The sequence below is a fragment of the Hylobates moloch genome, unplaced genomic scaffold (genome assembly GCF_009828535.3).
Source record: "Hylobates moloch isolate HMO894 unplaced genomic scaffold, HMol_V3 SCAFFOLD_1, whole genome shotgun sequence".
In the NCBI taxonomy this organism is placed as follows: domain Eukaryota; kingdom Metazoa; phylum Chordata; class Mammalia; order Primates; family Hylobatidae; genus Hylobates; species Hylobates moloch.
The window spans coordinates 138,226,211-138,242,358 of record NW_026652276.1 but is presented as its reverse complement, the minus strand read 5'-3'; the positions used below and the strand labels follow the sequence as shown (position 1 = coordinate 138,242,358).

The following is a 16,148-nucleotide window of genomic DNA, read 5'->3' as shown; positions in this document are numbered from 1 at the left end:
GATGCTTAAGAAACAAATACACTCATGACACCCAGAGCATTGACGAATACGAATACCTGCGTCGTTCTCATCTGCCATGTCCTTGACCTCCTCCTTCCCAGGTAACTGCTGACCTGAATCATAGCTTCATTTCCTTGCTTTTATTTTTAGAAAGCTTTACCAAAGCTCTATTTTTCTACAAGAATTTATGACTTATTGGTTTAAGTTGTTTTTAGGCTTATACAAAGGTTTTATGCTATCTGTCATCTTTTGGGAGTTAACCTTTGCACTCATATTCCCATTGTTAAGATTTCATGTGTAGTCCATTGCATTGTTGAGAAGGTGAATGAAATGACTGCCCATCACTAATGAGGTGCATGCTCATCTTGGCTAAATCCGGCTTTAGGTCAATGGGTAACACGGAGAAATTATTACTTTCTGGGTACCAGGCAAGCATGTTTTATAGTTCTTGCTTATTTAGCAGGCTTCGTGGGTTTATCCCTGTTTTATGAAACCTGGAAAAGCATTTTCTTTTTAAGTGCTTGTAGATATTTACAATGATTGGGTCCTTATTTTGATGGCATTGCTGTTTTTATCTCCAGCATGCTTTTTTTAATAAGAAGACCTCAATTACCATTCATGTTCAGGCAGGAGAGCAGGGCTCCCTTAGGTTTGTGAGAATGTTCCAGCTCATATCATGTTCTACATCACAGAAACACGATGTAGAGAAATGAGGATTCCTTGTGGAGGACTGGTGGAAAAGAATGGGACACATGATGTGACCCAGTCTTTCCCAGATGTCTGGCAGCACACCGTCTGCCCTTCCACGATGACCAGATTGCGCCTTTTACTTGCCACCTTAAGGTTGGGTTAAGGTTCTTTTATTCCCAGGAGCCAGCTATGTGCCTGGAAAAAGAATGCATTCCTGCACTTCTCTTGCTTAACCTCTCATTCCATTGTGAAAAAAGAGTTTCAGGGCCAGGAAAGTGACAGACAGACAGACAGACACACACACATGCACTTAACCATGTCTAGCCTAAGTTTTACCTGGACCACTGATTGGTGCAGTTGTCTCCCAGCTAGTCTCCCTGCTTCCATACAGTAAGTCCTCATTTAGCATCATCCATAGGTTTTTGGAAATTGCAGCTTTCAGCGAAATGACATATAACAAAACCAGTGTTACCATAGGCTAATTGCTGTAAACAAGAGTTGAGTTCCTGGCATATTTCTGGTCCCAAAAGATCACCAAACTTCTAAATAAACAGCAAGATGCTTCAAATACTAAACATTGAAATAAGTGTGAGCTACACATACAATTAAGAAAAATTCACTTAAAAAGGTAAGATAATTACTTACCTGCTTATTCCAGTTCAGGATCACGAGTGGTCAGGGCACAAGGCCTGCCCTGGACAGGACAACATTCCATCACAGGAAGCACTCACACCCACACCCACATCAGTCACTCACCCAGTCACTCACATGGGGACCATGTAGACACACACATTCACCCAATGTGCACACCTTTGGGATGATGGAGGAAACCCATGCAGACATGGGGAGGACCCGCAAACTCCACACAGACAGTAGCCCCAGCTGGGAACTGATTTTTTTTTTCTTTTCAACGTCATAATGAAACAATGTTGAAGGAAGCAATGTTTTTTGAGAATCATTGTACTTGCCCTTAATCTACAATCTATTCTCAAAACAAAAGCCAAAGAGATCCTGTCAAAACCTAAGTCAGATACTGTCTCTCCTCTGCCCAAAACTCTCCAAAGGATTCCCCATTCAGAGGAAAAGCCAAGCCCTAGGCTGGGCTTGGTGGCTCACGCCTGTAATCCCAGCACTTTGGGAGGCCGAGGTGGGCAGATCATGAGGTCAGGAGATCGAGATCATCCTGGCTAACACGGTGAAACCCCGTCTCTACTAAAAATACAAAAAGCTACTCGGGAGGCTGAGGCAGGAGAATGGCGTGAACCCGGGAGGCAGAGCTTGCAGTGAGCTGAGATCACGCCACTGCACTCCAGCCTGGGTGACAGAGCAAGACTCCGTCTCAGAAAAAAAAAATTAAAATAAATAAATAAATAAATAAAAATAAAAATACAAAATTAGCCAGGCGTGGTGGCGCATGCCTGTAATCCCAGCTACTAAGGAGGCTGAGGCAGGAGAATCACTTGAACCTGGAAGGCGGAGGTTGCGGTGAGCCGAGATCGCGCCATTGTACTCCAGCCTGGGCAACAAGAGTGAAACTCTGTTGCAAAAAATAAAAAAATAAATAAATAAATAAAAAGAAAAAAAGAAAAAGAAGAAAAGCCAAGCCCTTCTGATGGCCCTATACCACCAGGCCCCTGTTTCCGTCTTCTCTCCACTCCCTCTGGCCTCCAAATTTCACAAGCACTCAGGCTGGTCGCCCTTGCAGGGCCTCTGCATTTGCTGTTTCTTCTGCCTGCAGTGCTCCCCTTCCAAGTCTCTGCATAGCTCACATCCTCTCTTCCTTGCTGAAGTTCTACCATCAAAGTGATCTTATCCAGTCAACTTTTAAAAATTATAATTTCTGCTCGCCATAAAAAGTCCTCCTATAACTCCTTCCGTACTTTTTTTTCCTCTTTAAATCTATGATTTTTGGGGGCCAGCTGCAGTGACTCACTTCTGTAATCTCAGCACTTTGGGAAGCTGCATATCCTCAAGCCATCCTTCAGACAGGAGGATAGCTTGAGGCCAGGAGTTGAAGACCAGCTTGGGCAACATAGTGAGACCCTATCTCTATAAACAAACAAACAAACAAACAACCAGGTATGGTGGTGCATGCCAGTAGGCCCAGGTCCTTGGGAGGTTGAGGCGGGAGGATCATTTGAGCTCAAAAATTTGAGCTTACAGTGAGCTATGATTGTGCCACTGAACCCCGCTTAGGTGACAGAATGAGATGCTGCCTCTAAAATAAATAAATAAATAAACAAATTAAATAAATAAATAAATAAATAAATACATACATACATACATACATCTATGATACCCTTTAAACCATCTGCAGTGCTCTGTATGTGTTTTCTATGCATTTATAAATTTTTTTCTGTCCATCTCCCCATTTCCATCTTTCCCCATTCTCTCTTCAAGAAGGCATATATTTTACAGTGTTAAATCTGCAGCACTCATACACCTGGCATGTGGTAAGGGCTCAACAAATATTTTTAAAGGAGTAAATGAATGGAGGAATGAATGATTTTTTCTCTTTTCACCTTCGTCTGCCTCCACGGGGGAAATCTCTCTTTCTTCTGACCTACTATATAACACCTACTATCTGTGATACACAACAGCGGTCCTCAACATTTTTGGCACCAGGGACCAGTTTCATGGAAGACAGTTTTTCCATGGGAGGTGGGGGATGGTTTTGGGATGAAACTGTTCCACCTCAGATCATCAGGCATTAGATTCTCTTAAGGAGTGTGCAACCTAGGTCCCTTGCATGTGCAGTTCACAATAGGGTTTGTGATTCTATGAGAAGCTAATGCTGTTGTGTCCGGAATTGTGGGTTCTTGGTCTCACTGACTTCAAGAATGAAGCCGTGGACCCTCAGGGTGAATGTTACAGTTCTTAAAGGCAGCGTGTCCGGAGTTTGTTCCTTCTGATGTTTGGATGTGTTCGGAGTTTCTTCCTTCTGGTGGGTTCATGGTCTCGCTGACTCAGGAGTGAAGCTGCGGACCTCCGCAGTGAGTGTTACAGCTCTTAAGGTGGCGTGTCTGGAGTTGTTCGTTCCTCCCAGTGGGTTCGTGGTCTCGTTGGCTTCAGGAGTGAAGCTGCAGACCTTCACGGTGAGTGTTACAGCTCATAAAGGCAGCGTGGACCCAAAGAGTGAGCAGCAGCAAGATTTATTGCAAAGAGCAAAAGAACAAAGCTTCCACAGTGTGGAAGGGGACCCCAGCGGGTTGCCACGGCTGGCTCGGGCAGCCTGCTTTTATTTTCTTATCTGGCCCCACCCACATCCTGCTGATTAGTCCATTTTACAGAGAGCCAAGTGGTCTGTTTTGACAGGATGCTGATTGGTGCATTTACAATCCCTGAGCTAGACACAAAGGTTCTCCACGTCCCCATTAGATTAGCTAGATACAGAGTGCCCACACGAAGGTTCTCCAAGTCTCCACCAGAGTAGCTAGATACAGAGTGTTGATTGGTGCATTCACAAACCCTGAGCTAGGTGCTGATTGGTGTGTTTACAAACCTTGAGCTAGATACAGAGTGCCAATTGGTGTATTTACAATCCCCTAGCTAGACATAAAGGTTCTCCACGTCCCCACCAGAGTAGCTAGATACAGAGTGTCCACTGGTGCATTCACAAACCCTGAGCTAGACACAGGGTGCTGACTGGTGTGTTTACAAACCTTGAGCTAGATACAGAGTGCTGATTGGTGTATTTACAATCCCCTAGCTAGACATAAAGGTTCTCCATGTCCCCACCAGAGTCAGGAGCCCAGCTGGCTTCACCCAGTGGATCCTACACCCAGGCCACAGGTGGAGCTGCCTGCCAGTCTGGCGCCATGCGCCTGCACTCCTCAGCCCTTGGGTGGTCGATGGGACTGGGCGCTGTGGAGCAGGGGGCGGCGCTCCTCAGGGAGACTGGGGCTGCACAGGAGCCCACGGGGGTGGGGGAAGGCTCAGGCATGGTGGGCTGCAGGTCCCAAGCCCTGCCCCGTAGGGAGGCAGCCAAGGCCTGGCCAGAAATCGAGCACAGTGCCGGTTGGCTGGCACTGCTGGGGGACCCAGCATACCCTCTGCAGCCGCTGGCCCGGGTGCTAAGCCCCTCATTGCCCGGGCCCAGCAGGGTGCCCACACCCACCCGGAACTCACGCTGGCCCACAAGCACTGCGCGCAGCCCCGGTTCCTGCCCGCGCCTCTCCCTCCACACCTCCCCGCAAGCTGAGGGAGCCAGCTCTGGCCTTGGCCAGCCCAGAAAGGGGCTCCCACAGTGCAGCGGCAGGCTGAAGGGCTCCTCAAGCATGGCCAGAGTGGGTGCCAAGGCCGAGGAGGCGCCAAGAACGAGTGAGGGCTGTGAGGGCTGCCAGCATGCTGTCACCTCTCACTGTGGCTGATTGGACAGGAGGTGGAGCTCAGGTGGTAATGCTCCTTTGTGGCTGCTCACCTCCTGCTGTGTAACCTGGTTCTTAACAGGCCACAGACCCATACTGGTCCACAGCCTGGGGGGTTGGGGACCCCTGATACACAGTCTCTTATGGAGCACAAATCTGTCTCATGTTATTCTTTCATTATTACACATCATCCATCAGTGTGTCTTCACAGATGGAACACGAGGGCCCCTGGACCAAGCATCACACTGTCTCCTGCAACTCTGCCCTTCTCTCTCTACATATAAGAGCATATGGCTCTTTCTCACATAGCACAACATGTTCAAAAGAGGCTTCTCAAAGAACCATCGCAAGTTGAGAGGGGAAATTGCCTGGAGATTATGGTGCAATCTGCCACATTAAAGCCACATCCTATGGAGACTGTATAGGGTGAGACAGTTGCTTCCCAAGTGTGGTACATGTGCCAGTGGTGGTTGTAAGGTGATTTAGGTGAATGCATACCTTTCTGGTTTTGTGTTTGTTTTAATGTGTATTAGAAATGTAATAAGCACATAAAACCCAAGATCTTGTGGCTATTACTGCTTGGGAACACTTTCCTTTTAAAATAAATTGTAAAACATCTATGTGGATTTAAAGAAAATAATACATAAGTAACAGTATAGGGGTTAAGGGCTGAATTGTGTCCTTCAAAATTCCTGTGTTGGGCCGGGTGCGGTGGCTCACGCCTGTAATCCCAGCACTTTGGGAGGCCAAGGCGGGCGGATTGCCTGAGGTCAGGAGTTCAAGATCAGCCCTGGCAACATGGTGAAACCCCGTCTGTACTAAAAGTACAAAAATTAGCTGGGCATGGAGGTGGGTGCCTGTAATCCCAGCTACTGGGCAGGCTGAGGGAAGAGAATGGCTTGAATCCGGGAGGTGGAGGTTCACTTGGCAGTGAGCTGAGATCGCGCCACTGCACTCCAGCCTGGGCACCTAAGCAGGACTCTGTCTCAAAAAAAAAAAAAAAAATCCTGTGTTGAAGTCCTAATGCCTGGTACCCCAGAATGTGACTGTTGAATAGGGTCTTTAAAGAGGTAATGAAGTGGAAATGCGGTCATTAGGGCGGACCCTATTCCAATACAACTGATGCCCTTTTAAGAAGAGATTAGGACACAGGCACATGCAGACGGCTAGCCACATGAAGACACTGGGAGAAGGTGGCCATCTATAATAGAGGTCAGGGAGAGAGGCCTCAGAAGAAACCATCCAGCTGACACCTTGATCTTGGTCTGTAGCCCTCAGAACTGGGAGACAATAAAAGTGTTGTTTAAGCCACCTGGTCTGTGGTACTTTGTATGGCAGCCCAGGCAAAGGAATACAATAGGTAACATGCAGAAGTGGCAAAGATTGTGAAGGTGGAACCCAGGTGACTAAGTTTGGGGAAAATGTACTGGGCTTGGTTAGAAACCCAACTTTCCCAGTACCCAGCTGTGTGGGCCTCAGCAAAATCTTAGCCTTTCTGAATCTCAGTGTCCCGTTTTAAAGAATGGGGCCAACAGTAATCACCTAGCCAGGAAGTTGTAAGGATTAAAAGTGCAATCGTGAGTTAAGAGCTTGGTGATCAATAAATAGCAGTCTCATTATGGGAAAGCAGGCACCAAGGGGGCGAGGAACATGTCCTCTAATTTCGGTGCCCAAGAAGCAGAATCCTGGGCTTCCTTGCCCCCACGGTCCCGGCCCGCCAAGGTCAGTAGCGTTGGTGGCCCCAGAGGGGGCCGTGGTGCTGAGGGTGGACCTGAGGGGGTCACTTCCCTGTGAGTTTAGTCCTCCAAAAACAAGGAGGCATCCTTCCCATTTTATGTCTAGGAAAATGGAGCCTCGGAGCGGAGCGGTAATTTGTCCTAGGCCTCTCAGATGACCAGGGTCAGGGTCAGGGTGAGGCCCCGAGTCCGGAGCCCGTGGGCGGGGCCCTGGGCGACCCCGGGGTGCCCTGGCTGCGGCCTCCCACTCTGAGACGCGAGTTTGCAAGACGCTCCACCCCTTCCCTCCCGCCCCAGCCCGCCAGCCCCAGGGAAGGGGAGGAGTTCTCGCCGCGCCGACGCCGCCGTCGCCACGGCAACGCGGCCATACTGCGCCGGACAGTCCCAGCCGCCTGGTGCTGCGGCTCGGCGTGGGCCTCATGGGCAGAGCCAGAGCCAGAGCTAGAGCCATGGACAGCCTCTTCGTGGAGGAGGTGGCCGCCTCCTTGGTCAGAGAGTTCCTCAGCAGAAAGGTAACGGCTCGCCCCTTCCAAAGCCCTGGAAGTGGCTCTAATTTGGGGGGACCATCGGGGTCTCCCCTGAAGGCTTTGCATCTTCTGGGAGGGCGTCCGTTCCCTGCCTACTGCCTGTTCCAGAGATGCCCCAGAAGAGCGCCGCTTTCCCGGGACAGGGGAAACTACATTTCCCATGAGGCGTTTCTGCCGTCGTCACCGGGCGCTTCCGCAAGGCAGGGTTTGAGCCCCGTCCGCTGCCCTCCTGGGGCATCCGCGCTCCGGGGCGTCGGCAGCTGGGGAGGGGGCTCGGTGGCCGCGCCAAGCAATCCTAGCGCGGGCGCACAGCGGGCAGGCCTGCTCCCCAGCCTGGCTGCCGGCCTCCGTGCGCGACCCACGCAAGTCAGGGTCCCACTCGGAAAGAACTTCTCCCCAGAGTGAACCCCAAAGGCCCAGAAAAGTTCTTGACGGTCAAGCCCTTAGTCATTTTAGTCAACAGTGGGAATTCCAGCGGTTGCTTTAATTTTTTTAAGTTTTCCTATTGTCTTGTCTCAGGAGAGTTTTTGCAGCGTTCCTTCCCAAGCTTAAAAGGTCCTTAGCTGTCATCCGGCCTCAGGGTGGAGATGGGGACCTCGGTGGGGAAGGAGCTCGCCGGGAGATCTTGGGCGTGGTAGTGAAGGGGGACATACATTAGTTCATTCAACACATGGTGACTGAGGGCTGCACTCATGTGTGTTTTGTCTACCCTTGCAGTGTCATACTGGGCTGGGGCGATGGGCACTTGTCTGGTATGAAAACACATACACGTAATTTTTTGAATGGAGGAAAGGGGAAGGACTTTGAAGTCAGACGGAGAGGGTTCAAATATTTGCTACTAGTTTGCAGTGTGAACCTCCGTACTTTATTCAATGCCTCAATTTCGTTATCTGTAAAACACGAAAATAAGACCTACCCTTTGCAGATTTATAATGAGGCTTAATACTAACATATGGGCAGCTCCCAAGCATTGGATCTGACATATAGATACAGTGTGCACGTAGGTGTTCCACTTTATACCTCCTCGCACCCTCACTGTTTCTGACACCAAACAGGTGTCTCTGAAGTGCACCTGTTTGGAAAGTGTCTTTGTGTGTTTTTTATGATTTATTTTTATTTGAAGAAAATTTAAATGCATTTGGCTTTGTCGCATCTGCCCTGTCTTTATGCTAATTGACCTGCCATCACCAAGTCCTGGCTGCCTGTTGGATATCAATTGACACACTCTGGAAAGCTGACTGTTACCATCATTTCTTTTAAGTCTGGGTCAGTGAACAGAACTGTTAGAGAGGGCTTCCTCATGTTCTTTCTTGAGTACAAATGAAATCCAGTGTCCTCACTGACATCCAAGCCTGTCCTGTAGCTTGACCCCAGCTTCCCATCTCAATCTCATTTCTAGCCTCTCCCACATCCCTTCCCCCTACCCCCCACTTGACATGGCCAAGTTCCCCTGGTCGCCTCTCCCTCCCATGTTTTACCTGGGCACACTAAGGCCCTAAGAGTAGAAAGAAGTTGCCCACAGTTACTCAGAAGTTCACGGCGAGCTGGGACTGCAGCCCAGGTATACTGCTTTCTCATCACCTTCTGCTCCAGGGCAGAGACCACCGTGCTCCCCACAGAGTTTTGCACAGGCAGTCATTGCACCCAGCAGTCATAACCAAGAGAGCTGCCACCTTGGTCCAGGTACCTAGAAGTTGTCTCAGATCCTCGTAACAGTCCTGAAAGATAGGTATAAGTATTCCCTTTCACGTAAGATTATCGTGAGACCAGGAGGGCAAGACTTGCCCAGGGTGAGCAGGTCAGACCACGTAATTCCCCTGCTCAAACCCCTCTACTGGCTTCCCATCGTAATTAGACTTCAAGTCTCTCCATGACTTGGCCCTGGCTACCCTCAGACCTCATATTCCATGACTGCTTTCTCTGCCCTCTACCCTCCAGCCACTTTGGCCTACTTGAACTCACCAAGTGTGGTCTGCCCTCAGGGAGAGTCATGATAGTCTGCTGGAGATGGCAGGGTCCACTGAGGTGACTCTTCTGCTGCCCAAGCCTCTTGGGTCTGTGGCTCCACTCCTGCAGTGACTGTGCCATCCTCCCTCTGCTACCCTGCCCCATGGTCATGAGCTGGGCTTGTCGTTACCAGTACTGCTCCCTTTCCGTAATCTCAATCCCAAGCTTCCCACCTGTCAAAATTTCTAGCTCGTCCCCCTTCATAGCCCCATGTAAACTCTTCTCCAGCCTCACCACATCTATATTGCATTGTTCCTGCCAACTTTTCACAGTCCCTTGGGCCTACCATAACCCATCTACTTCTCACCCACCCATCGTTGTAATTGCATCCTCTATAACAGGTACAGCTCTTTTGCCCTTCTCTCCCTTCATCATTCTCTTCTGATGGTAAAATTCCACTTGTCCTGCTCCACACTTGCACCCACAGAGCTGAATGAGATTGGAGAGAAACACACACCACCATGTTGATGGTGTCACTCTAAATCCATGGCCACTCACCCTTGTGGTGCCTTATGGGTGCCTGCCTACCTGATTGCAACTCTCCAGAGTCCTCGTAACAGTCCTGAAAGATAGGTGTAAGTATCTCTCAAATCCTGGATGACCATTTCATACCTTCTCTCTCCTCAGACCCTGAAGCTCCTTCCCCATCTAATTTCACTGAGAAAACAGAAGTTATGAGGGAAGTCCAGCAGGCTCCCACTACTACACTTACTCACCTCACCTTCCTGGGCTGCACCATTCACTCTGCTCTCTCTGGTGTTCCTGTGGATGAATTCTCCACACCCCTGGTTAGGCCTGCCCCTCCATGTGTGCATGTCCCCTCTTGTGTGCTCAGGGATGTCACTGTCTCCTGCACCATGCATTTCCCTCCTCTACTAGGTTACTCCTATCAGCACATGTCGTGCTCCTGCAGAATCCCATCTTGACCCCCAAACCCCAGCTACTGGTTTATTATTTCCTCCCTTTATATAGAAACCCCATAAAGGAGCTGTGTCTACTCTCATTTTAATTCTTTTCTCTGCTTTCTCAAACCCATTCTAATCAGACTTTTGTCCCCACCATTCCATGGAAATAGCTCTTCTTTTTTTTTTTTTTTTTTTTTTTGAGACGGAGTCTCGCTCTGTCGCCCAGGCTGGAGTGCAGTGGCCCAATCTCGGCTCACTGCAAGCTCCACCTCCTGGGTTCACGCCATTCTCCTGCCTCAGCCTCTCCGAGTAGCTGGGACTACAGGCGCCCGCCACCACGCCCGGCTAATTTTTTGTATTTTTAGTAGAGACGGGGTTTCACCGTGGTCTCGATCTCCTGACCTCGTGATCCGCCTGCCTCGGCCTCCCAAAGTGCTAGGATTACAAGCGTGAGCCACTGCGCCCGGCCGGAAATAGCTCTTCTTAGGGCCATTATTAACCTGGAATTTTTAGTCCTCGCCCTTCTTAATCTAATGATTATATTTGTCACAGTTGATTGTGTCCTTCTGCTTGTCTTCTAGGAGACTGTCCCTCTTAGCTTTCCTCCTACTCCTCTGGGTGCTCCCTTCAGGGTCTTCTCTGGTCCCCCTAGTTTCTCTGTCCTGTGCATTCTGGTGGGCTCAAGGACTCAGTTTATGGCTCTCTTCTCTTCTTCTGTCCATTCACTCTCAAGACATCTCAGCCAGTCTTGTGGATTCCCATACCATCTATATGCTGACAATTCCCAAATGTCTGTCTCTAGCTGAGACCTCTCCTTGAACTCTTGAATTATTACAACTGCCTATTCTACATATCTACTGGGATGGCTAACAAGCATCTCAACATGTCTCTGATAGTGTTTCTGCTCATACTTCAGACACCAAATGTATGTGGGATGTTTTAAAAACTAAATCTCCAACTCTCCAGACACCAATTGGGTGTTGTATAATTCAAATCAGTCCTGACACTACCTAGAGTTAGTGCAGACCCTGCAGGTTAAGTCAGGCTCATGACTGCCCCCACTTCAGATGCTAGTCAGAAGTCCCAAGTTGCCACCTGAACTTCTGACCAACTAGCTATAAATTGAGGGTTCCCACAACCCTCTCCACAGTTTTAATAATGTGCTAGAATGGCTCACAGAACTTGGAGAAACACTTTACTTACATTTACCAGTTTACTATAAAGGATAGAATTCAGGAACAGCCAGATGGAAGAGATGCATAGGGCAAGGTGTGGGTGGAGGGTCATGGAACTTCGTGCCCTCTTCAGCATGCTGCCCTCCCAGCACCAACCTGGGAACTGCCTGAACCCCATCATTCAGGAGATTTTATGTCGATTCTGTTATATAGGAATGATTAAATCATTGACCATTGGTGGTTAGCTCAATCTATAGCTTCTCTTCCCTCTCTGGGAGATTGGGAGGTAGGGCTGAAAGTTCCAGCCCTCTAATCAAGGTTTACTCTTTCTGGTGACCAGCCCCCATCCTGAAGCTATCTAGGGGTCCCCAGCCACTAGTCATCACATTAGCATACAGAAGACATTCTTATCACCTTGGAGATTCCAAGCGTTTTAGAATCTATATGCCAGGAACCTGGGACAAAGAACAAATATGTATTTATCATAATGTCCAAAACTCAATTTCTGATTTCCTGTTCCTCCTACAACTGTGCCCATTGGAATAAATGGCATCTCTGTCCTTCTAATTGCCTGGGCCCAAAACTTTGGAATTATTCTTGGCTTTTTCCTTTCTTGTGCACCTCATATCCAGTCCATCAGCAAATCTGTTGGCTTTATCATCAGAGCACATACAGAACGTAGCCACTTCTTACCACTTCTGTTGCAAGCACCTTGCTCCAAGCCACCCCTTTGTTTCATGTGATTTGTGAATTGCTCAATAGCCTCCTAAATGGTTTCTCCTTAATCTCCTGCCTCCTACAGTTTATTTTCAACCTAGCAGCCAAGTGATCTTTCAAAAATATATCAGTTCAAAATAGTAGCCTTCCCATTTCATAAAAGCCCACAAGGCCTTTCCTTATAAGTCTCTAGGTGACTTCTGACTTCCTTTCCTCCTTTCCCCTGCCATGCAGCTCTAGATGCACTGGCCTTTTGCAACTGGCTCAGGGCCTTTGCACTTGCTGTTCCTTGCCTGGAACACTTTTCTCCAAAGTGTCTGTGTGGCCTGCTCTTTTGATTCCCTCATCAATCAATGATGCCTTTCCTGACCACCTTTGATAAAGTAGCAGCCCATCCCCACACCCACCCTAGCCCTCTCTGTCTCCTTATCCTACTTTGTATGTTTTTTCCCCATATCATACTATACTTGTCGTCTCTCCCCCTATAGAGTGCACGCTCCCTGAGGACTGGGACTTTCATCTGTTCACTGCTCTGCCTCTAGCAACTGGACTTACGGACTAGTGGTCTGTTCCCTTCGTTTCACAGATAGGGAAACTGGTACAGGAGTAAGCATGTGGATGATGCTGAACAAATAGCTGACCATCTAAAACAGTGGCCTTCATCCTTGTCTTCCCTCTCCCTGCTTTGTCTCCCTAGTAGTGCATATTAGCAGCTGCCGCACTATACATTTATGGTCTGCTTTCCCAACAGAACATCAGCTCTTATTCCTTCTTTCTCTCCTGCATCTAGAACAGAGCCTGGCACATAGGAGGTGCATGACAGGTGTTTGTTGGGCAAATGAAGTTTGAATGGGCTGGATGGGACTGAGGACTAGCTGACTCCCAAGGGCACCCTTGTCCTCTAACCCAGTGGTATTTCTTTTCTTTTTTCTTTCCTTTTCTTCTTTCTTTCTTTTTTTTTTTTTTTTTTATAGAGATAGGGTCTCACTCTTTCATCCAGGATGGAGTGCAGTGGTGTAATCATAGCTCACTGTGGCCTTGAAGTCATGAGCTCAAAGATTCCTCCTGCCTCGGCCTCTCAAAGTTCTGGGACTGCAGGCCTATGGCACCATGCCCAGGCCTCCGGTGGTTTTCAAATGCTGGTGTGCATCACACTTTAGAGCCGGGGTGGGGGTGGGGTTTGTTAAATGTGCAGGGCTTGCTGATTTGAACTGTTGACAGACATAAAGAGTTATCCATCAGAGAGAGACCCTCGTTATAGCATGTTCCACATCACTTTGACTGGAGGGAAAGCCATGGTTAAGCCCAGATGAAATGCGCGTGGTTGGTTTTGAACCCCACCTCTCCTTCAAATGGACTCTTCCCGATGCGCCTAATCCACCTTTTTTCTGACACATATATCCATTTCTTTCCATTTCCCTTCCCTACGGCCTCCTCTTTCCTCTGTTTGTTTCAAGATTGTGTTCTTTTAGTTTCCCAAATTGACCTTCTTGGCTAAATTCATGGTGGGCATGGGTTTTGTCATGTTTCCCCAGCAGCTAGAGCCTCTGTAAAATTCTGAACACAAAGGCTGTGAGAGAAGCTGAAGCCTGTGTAGCACTGGGGGTCTGGAATCCATTAAGAACAAGGAATACCCCTAACACCAGGCTGAGCTGTTGGTGAGGCATGTTCTCAGCCTCAGCCATTTGACAATCATCATGGCCCAGTGAGGTGGGCAGAAAGCAACTGCTGTGGTTGTTTTTCAGATGGAGAAGCCAGGCACTTGTGAACAGGACCCTCACTTCCCCAACCCCAGATTTTCCACTGCTAGAGCATGTCTCAGCTGGGCCTTGAACCTTGGTCTTCTGGCAGTTCTGGGTGGGACGATGGAAAGTGGCTTTGCTCATGACTTAGCATTTACCAAGAGCTTCTCATGGGACTGGGTCCCAGAGTCACGGACTCACAGATTGGGATGGTTACAACCCCCACCTGTGATGTGATTCCATTGTGTTACCTTGGGCAAGGCAACCCCATCTCCTGGTTTCCCCATCTGAGAGTGAAGGGAATGAATATTAGCCTTTTGTTTATGTTTTCTCTTTTGTTTATTTTTAAAGCTTCACATACTATGGTTCCAAATCTAGGGCCAAACCCAGGACTCCTGTGCGTGAGTCCTGAACTCACTCCTTATCTGTGAAATGGCCTGAAAACTTCAGCCTTCACTTAGCCCATGAGGCTGTTGTAAGAATCAGAATAATATTAATTATTGCAAAGGTGATGTCAATTGTAAAGGTTATATGAGAATTATCTTGGTGAACATCAGGAATCTTTTCCTTGTGCTTTATGAGAACAGTGGGCTTTGATTTAAGATGGTAAACAGCGATTCAGATTTCTTCCCTCAGGGCTTAAAGAAGACATGTGTGACCATGGACCAGGAACGCCCACGCTCTGACCTCAGCATAAACAACAGAAATGATCTTCGAAAGGTTTTGCATCTCGAATTTCTCTATAAGGAGAACAAGGTATGTGCTTTCTAAGGTGTGGTGTGGAGTCTTGGAACTGAGTTTGGCACTGCCAAAGCACTCACGGGCCCTGCCAGTGACAGGAGAGGCTTGAGGTGCTCCTGGCCTGTCACACTTGCGGTCAGAGAGAAACGGACCCCCCAAATGTGGACAGATACCAGCGGGAGTGGGTTTTCCATCTCGGTCAGCTGGTGCCGCCCATTGGCGTGTTGTGTGTGTGTGGTTGTCGGGCTCATTTTGAACAGAGCCTGTGGCAGTGCTCAGCCTCCCACAGTTATTCCCTGTGCTCCCTCCTCCCAACATGAGGCTATTTTTAGTAAGACTGTACTTAAGAATATCATATCCAGTTATACTAAAATTTTCCATTCCCTGCTTATGTAAGAGTTTCCTTCTTCAGTTCTGAGTAATACCTTAGTCTTGAGTCTCCTGTGACATATAATTTAGGTAGAGGACGGAATTGGGTTCATCTAACCCAGGTGCATTAGAGTTGGGAAAGCCAATGGAACTGTGTTTTCTTGGGCGGGAAGGGGGCTTCTCTGATCCCCCAGACTTGATCTCCCCCAACCTGCTATTATAGGCTTTCATGGCACCCTATAGTTTTCCTGTTTTTGTGTCTATCACATTGGCAATAGAATATTTATGTGGTTTTAAAATTAGTATCTGCCTCCCCCAATACCTTGGACACAGCAGAAGCCAGAAATGCAGTCTTTTTTGTTCACTATTATATCCCCAAACATAAAGTGTTGTCCGACGGCTTGGTGAATAGTCAGTATATATTTGTGGAATAAATGAATGACTATATGAATGAATGAAACTACACTTTCTACTTAATTTTTTTAATCTGTTATGAAGACAGAAAAAGAATGGGCTGTCCAGCAAATGTTGCCGTGTGGTTGGGCATAGTGTCAGAGTCAAAAAGAAAATGATATAGTTCAGCATTTATCACAATTTTTTAAAACAATAAAATGATATCTCATGTGGAAGTCCAATACGCAAAGCAAAGAAGGGAAAATGCCCTATCTGAAGTTGGGAAAAGGAGGTCTTGCTTTATTGGCTAGCCTCTCAGGGTCCAGCTTTAAACCACCGATCAATTCCCTCCTCTCAGGAAGGGGAGCTGTGAGCCAGAGAGAGTTGGCTATCCAAGGTCTCACGGTCAGTTACCAGGTAGGGATGAGGCTAGAACCAGGTGTTTTGATTCCCAGTCCTATTGTAGGAGTGATGATCAAGCATATTTTAATTGTAGTCCTTTTTTCAAATGAGACTTTAGCAGATTGGATTCGTATGGTGGTAGGACCAAGGCTATTTTTTAAGACACCCAGAAGATCCACTGAACCACTTGAAAACTATGCAAGTACATGTCATAGGCCAGGGAGGAACCTAGGCCAGGCATCTCTCAATAAAGTAAAGGATGGAATTTCAGGCAAACATATAAACTAAAAACAACTGGCACCTACAGGAGCACTCAGGTTGCCAGAAATTCTCTTGCTCCCCTTTGAGGAGAAGTAGGCAATGGCAGCCCCGTGAAG

At 48.0% G+C, this 16,148-nt stretch overlaps 1 protein-coding gene across 1 annotated transcript in view; it reads left to right on the top strand.

Moving 5' to 3' along the window:
* Positions 1-7,159: 7,159 nt before the first annotated feature.
* The window catches only part of MINDY4 (MINDY lysine 48 deubiquitinase 4), a 121,077-nt gene continuing 112,088 nt past the window's right edge, over positions 7,160-16,148 (top strand). Inside the window, exons 1-2 of the mRNA XM_032758395.2 lie at positions 7,160-7,305; positions 14,503-14,622. Of these exons, the coding sequence (XP_032614286.1) occupies positions 7,213-7,305; positions 14,503-14,622 (213 nt within the window). The 5' untranslated portion in view covers positions 7,160-7,212. The remainder of the gene's footprint in view (positions 7,306-14,502; positions 14,623-16,148) is intronic.